This window comes from Fundulus heteroclitus, chromosome 6 (assembly GCF_011125445.2).
Source record: "Fundulus heteroclitus isolate FHET01 chromosome 6, MU-UCD_Fhet_4.1, whole genome shotgun sequence".
Lineage (NCBI taxonomy): Eukaryota > Metazoa > Chordata > Actinopteri > Cyprinodontiformes > Fundulidae > Fundulus > Fundulus heteroclitus.
Window position 1 is genome coordinate 16115754 of NC_046366.1, and position 6048 is coordinate 16121801.

The following is a 6048-nucleotide window of genomic DNA, read 5'->3' on the forward strand; positions in this document are numbered from 1 at the left end:
TCTTACTCCTAGCTGCATTCTGCAGAACATTCCCCTGACTGAGTTAAATAGGCCTGCAGTCAGCAACTTGGGCGTCACGTGCTGCCCAATATGTAAACAGCCGGCAAGCATTCCTCCAATTCTCCAAACTTCCATCCCTCCATCCCTCCCTCCTTCTCTCTCGTGCACAGATGCCTGTCATTCCAGGCAACCTCCGCATCCAGCGCACACGCTGACGCCCATCGGGCCTGCCCGGAGAACAGGTAAAACCAGAGGCGCAGCAGAACCTGTCTGGTGGCAGCCCCACCTCTGAGGCTGCAGCCCGAGAGGGGATGGGCACCTCCAGAAAGTCACATCGGGCGGTTATATGGCTCGATTTGGTCTGACCTTTAACCCATTTCATTTCAGAGAGGCAGATTTGGCGCAGTAGATTAGTAACTTGGGTCTTGTTTTAAATCGCAGCACATGTAGTTTCACCTTCCAGAGAGAGAAAGAATTATTTAATTCCTCACCTGATTGTTTTTTTGATAAAGAGAACATGCCCCTGTGGGCATTTGTTTCTCAAGCCAAAGCCTCCAACCTCTGTGACCCCATCCCCTTCATCACCATTCATGAGGCAGCCCAATCACAGCCTGGCTCAGTCAGGACAGGGAGGTGGAGCATGGCACTGAAACAGGGTGTGGTCCTGAAACTTGCGAGGTCTGTAGTAGAGCCATGGGACTTTAAATTGAGTCGAATGAGCCCAGCTCCACAGTCATCACAGCTGATCAGCCACTTTTCACTCACTCCTTTCTGGTTGCCTCTGGTTACCTTTAGAGTTTCACCGACCAGCACCCACAGCTACTCTTGGATTGTTTTTTTTGTTTGTTGCTGTTTTTAATCAAACAACTTCCACCACCGAAGGAGACAGGAGGCTGCCACTCGCTCACAAGTTAGCTGTGTGTGTGTGTGTTCCTGTTGTCTTCACCTGATCCCCTCTCACCGCTGGTCTGCTGGATCCTCTGGACTCGGCGCTGCCCACTCCAGCTGCACAGCTGCCTTCCTCCTCTCTGCGACAGCAACAGGAGTGCTGAAGACTCGCTTTCAGGTGAGCTACAAACACAGAAGCTAAACTTGGGTGTCATCCTCACCACCTCTGTTGTTCTGGCACAACTGCTTGTGCTTTTTTTTTTTTGTTCTTCTTCTTTTAAATAGAAGAACCTGATCTTACTTTCACTTAAGCCCACCGTGTTTTGTTCTGGTGTCTTTTTTTTTTTTTTCCACAGGGTTTTTTTTTTTTTTAAATGAACTTGATCTAGATTAAAGCAGCCCTCATTCCTCAGTTCGTTGGTTGCCACATGCGCCGAGTCCTTCGCCTCACCTGTTTGACCTGCTCTGTCAGCTATGACTCTTTCATTGTCTCTACGGCAAGAGTTTCATGTGTTTCACAATCCTTCCCCAAACCTCCCCAGGTTTTTTTTTTTTTTTAAAGAAGCATACCTAACTGCATCAGAAACTCCCTTTTGTGAACATTTTTGCATGTGTGTTTGTTTTTTTTAAGTGGCAGTGTAGCCAAGGTCACTCCTGGGCATTTGGTGAGCCCACGGCAGCTGTCTTCTGTTTGTTCAGTCAATAGGGAAGCAGGCGTACAGATCCGTTTGTTTCCTGCCAGCCTCAATCTCAGGTCCACTTCCTGTCCGAATGATTAAACTTTCTCTCTTTCTTTTTTTTTAATGTGTTTGTCAGGAATTTGGCTGGACAAAGGGCAAGCCGTCACAATGCTGCGGGAGGCTTTTACAAGTGTCACTAAACTCCATGGTTACATAATATCCAGAACTGGTAAGTGGGGGGTGGGTGTTTTCTTTTACTTCTATCCATAATGGATTTACACCTCTTAATAGATTATTCGCTTATAGTTAAAAAGTTGAAAATCTTTGAATATTGAAGTGTCCAGCGATGAGGGATTTCCTGCCTGTCTATCCACATTTTATCTGTGGGATCAAACTGGAAAATGACAATGGTGTGTCTGTGTGTGTGTGTGTGCATTTTCCAGATACCAGAGTGAAAGACTACCCTCTGATGCAGAGCCCTGTGCAGATGACAGGCCTCCTCCTGGCCTACGTCGTCTTTTCTGTGTACGTCGGCCCGCGCATGATGGCCAACCGCAAGCCGTTCGGCCTCAACCGAGCCATGATCATCTACAACCTCAGCATGGTTTTGCTGAATGCCTACATAGTGTACGAGGTAAATGGGAAATAAAAAGAGAAGGGAATGACTCGAATGAAAGTGCTCGGGCGGTTGACGACTAACGATTGCTGATGTGTTTTTTGCAAATGTAGTTCTTGATGTCTGGATGGGCCACCACCTTCACGTGGAAATGCGACCTTATCGATGTCTCCACCAGCCCACAGGCCCTCAGGGTGAGTCAGTGCGTCGCTGTGGTAGTGTTGGCCCTACAATTGTTGTGCCATGGCGATCCTCGACCATGTAGAAAGTGTACAAAAGTATTACAAGGTACAATAGGAAACGTTTTTATATTGGTCGCGTATCAAGGTTAAGAATCAAGAGATTTAAAAATCATCGGCCTTGAATAAGAGCTAAAGGAAGTATTAAAGTCAGTAGAAGAAATTTGTGGGTGGGGGGGGGGGGGTTGAAATTTGTGAAATGTTGTTAGATAAGTCAGATAAGTGAAAATGATAACCAAAATATGTTTAAAAAATACTTTGGAAGGTCAAGCAGCTTTCGTTTTGCTTTTTAGTTTTTAACAAAGGAAACTAAGGGGGAAAAAATGGGAGGGCGGGGAGGGGGGGGGGGGGGCTTTAATTTATACACAATATTAAAAAATATATCAAGATGAAGAGGAGCTTTTTAATCCAGTCTGCGATAGTATCATTAATACACATTGCAATAGCAATGTTTAAATAAATAAGGGCTAAACTTTTGAAGGTTTAAAATATCAGCCGTAGGCTTGATTTATCCCTGGACATTAATAACAGGCTGCATTATCGGTTTGGTTAAAAACGAGTAGATTTTCTGCATTTCGTACTGCGTTGCCAAAGACACACATAATTGGTGCGCCAATGAAATCTGTACAAAAGGTGTGGCAGCAGAAGCTGAGCAGACAGGGCGGTAGAAGGAAGGGGTCAGTTCAAAGAGACGACATGGTTTTCCCAGTTTAAGAATCAGCGATTACTGACAGAGACTACCCCCAATACTTTTATGAATTATAATTTCAATTTCAAAAGCTGTTAGCAATAATTAAGAGTAAAATGATTATATGGTTTTGTTCTTTTAATCCATTCCCACTTAACTCCAACCAAGGCAAAAACTTCTACATGTCAGTTTTAAATGTTTTCTATATAAAGAATTTTTCAGTATTTTGGAATTATTCCAAAAAATCAAGCATCACATGTGTGAGGAAATAACATTGTTTGTGTTTAACCTGACAATCATATCCTCCCCTGCAGATGGTCCGAGTAGCCTGGTTGTTCTATTTTTCCAAGTTCATTGAACTTCTTGACACAGTAAGGACTTTTCTACACCCTCTACTTCCGCCTTCACTTTTTTTAGCATGTTTATAGAATAAATATGGGCAAACATATCTTGTGTCTAAAGGAATATATTCTTTCTTTTTTTTTTTTTTCAAGGTATTCTTTGTGCTGAGAAAGAAGCAAAGCCAGATCACCTTTCTCCACGTCTTCCATCACTCTGTCATGCCCTGGTCGTGGTGGTGGGGTGTCTCCCTGACGCCTGGTGAGTGTTACAGAATCAGACCAATCAGGGGCGGGGAAACACTGGTTTCCACTGTTGCAAGTGGATTTAAAAGAAAAAATCTGATCCTATTGTAGAAGAACAAGAGGTTTTTCCTAAAATCAATCATTACTAATGGGTGTTTTTTTTTTTTTTTTTTCTCCTCTTAAGCTGGAGGAATGGGATCCTTCCATGCTATGATAAACGCAGGGGTCCATGTCATCATGTACAGCTACTACGGACTCTCTGCTGCAGGGCCTCGCTTCCAGAAGTATCTGTGGTGGAAGAAGCATATGACAGCCATCCAGCTGGTACGTGTCAGCTTTGCACATGTCCATCTATTCAAAATGTGTTAGACGGGTGTTTTTTAAACGTTCGGCCCATTTTTGACGTTTGCGTTTTTTGTTTTTTTTTTTTCCTCGTTGCCTTCCAGACCCAGTTTGTTCTGATCTCCATTCACATCAGCCAGTATTACTTCATGGAGACGTGCGACTACCAGATGCCACTGTGGATCCACGTGATCTGCATGTACGGCATCTTCTTCTTCCTCCTCTTCTCCAACTTCTGGGTGCAGGCGTACATAAGGGGCAACCGTCTTCCCGTGGCAGACTACAAGCCCAGCCAGAACGGCGCCACCAACGGACACATTGCGATGAACGGCAAACACCATGCAAACGGACACGCTCACCCCATCGAAGATGGCAAAATAGTCATGGGGAAAGTGAAGGAAATTTAACTGACTCTGGGGGGGGGAGGGGCGGTATAAACAGTTAGTATATATTACCACCTCAAATATGCCACAAATCTTTATCTAGTAGCCTATTTGAGTGTAAGAGTTCAATATGCTACCTCTTAATTACACGATTTGTATATAATCTAATATTTTATTACATATTCACCCCTGGGGGATATGATTGGCAGAGTGTTTTTATTTGCCACTGATCTCTGAATGCAACACCCTGTAAGTTGTTGCAGAAGCTGTTTACTGAGATGAACACTGAATGGAAAATTGGTGCTCATTTTGTCACTGATAGTATTCTTTAACTCAGGCTTGACCTGCAGCACTGTTCGGCTAACATGGCCTTTTGTGGCTTGGGAGTATGGCGATGTTTCCACTAAAACACAAGTATGTGTAAATATTACTATGAACCTCATGCATAAAAAGTGTTTTCATTGTAAATGTCAAATATTGAGGATTTTTTTTCTCTTTTTTTTTTTTTAATTTATCGTTTCAAATAAATCAAAAAATTTAAAGGTCTGTTTCATTTAGAAAGCAGTGATTATGTGCACTAAGCGAGCAACATGCCATATCTCATTTCTTATGAAGAACTGTGGAGAAATACTGTATATTACAGTGTTGATGCATTTATTTTGCCTTTGTTTTTTTTTTTTTTGTTTTTTTTTTTGATAGCAACACATACACTGCTATGCATGTCCTTCCATACACTTTTTGGAGACGATTTATCGATCGACCTTCTCAACACACAGGGCATGACATCAATGAAGGTTTTTTTTTTTTTTTTTTTCAATCTTTAATGATTGCTTCAAGTGGCTGTAAAAAAAAAAAAAATAAACCTGTCGATGTTTTTACCAGTGCAGCTGAGTTACTGTCATAAAAATACAAAGTTCTACATATAACCTTTTGATTTTAAATGAAAAAAAAATAATCCCAAGAAGTGGGGGGGGGGAATGTTTTTAAATTCTTGAGATTTTTTTTTTTTATTATACCCAGTGCGATAAATGCTGGACAATTGCCTTGTCCAATCTGGACAGGCAAGTATCAGAAACCATCCATCCATTGTCCTACACGCTTAATCCCTTGCGGGGTTACTAAGGGTGGTGGTGCCTATTTCCAGCTGTCAATGGGCGACAGGCGGGGTACACCCTGGCCCGTCTATCGCAGGGCAACACAGAGACAAACAGAGACCAATTAACCTAACAGTCATGTTTTTGGATTGTGGGAGGAAGTTGGAGTACCCGGAGAGAACCCACGCATGCACAGGGAGAACATGCAAACCCAAGGTCGGACTTGAACCCAGGACCTTCTTGCTGCAAGGAAACAGTGTCAGAAACCATAAAATACATTTTAAATTCAATTCAAATACACTACAAATGTTACAATGCATTTTTTTTTTCTTAAGAGTTCTTGTGGACAGTGATGGCTGTAGATGGGAAGGATCTGCTGTAGTGGTTAGCTTAACAGTGGTTCTGAAGAAGCCTCTGCCTGAAGGCCCCCTGTTGTATAACAGTTTGATTAAAAAGACCCTCAGGGTTGTCCGTAATGTTCATTTTATGAAGAATCACTCTTTGCACAATTGTCTTCAGAGATTCTAGAGGAGT

General features: G+C 42.6%; 1 protein-coding gene across 2 annotated transcripts; it reads left to right on the plus strand.

Annotated features, from left to right (window-relative positions):
* The first annotated feature begins 686 nt into the window (after positions 1-686).
* elovl1a (ELOVL fatty acid elongase 1a) lies at positions 687-5111 on the plus strand. 2 transcript variants are annotated; one of them, XM_012878945.3, is made up of 8 exons: positions 687-1066; positions 1705-1797; positions 2012-2202; positions 2298-2378; positions 3426-3482; positions 3606-3711; positions 3880-4019; positions 4142-4444. In XM_012878945.3, exons 2-8 carry the CDS (start codon positions 1737-1739, stop codon positions 4442-4444), a joined length of 939 nt encoding a protein of 312 aa, XP_012734399.2. In that variant the 5' UTR covers positions 687-1066; positions 1705-1736. The 2 variants fall into 2 exon arrangements, with proteins under 2 accessions (XP_012734399.2, XP_035994068.1); XM_036138175.1 differs by lacking the exon at positions 687-1066 and having other exon boundaries at positions 1737-1797; positions 4142-5111.
* The last annotated feature ends 937 nt before the right edge of the window (positions 5112-6048 follow it).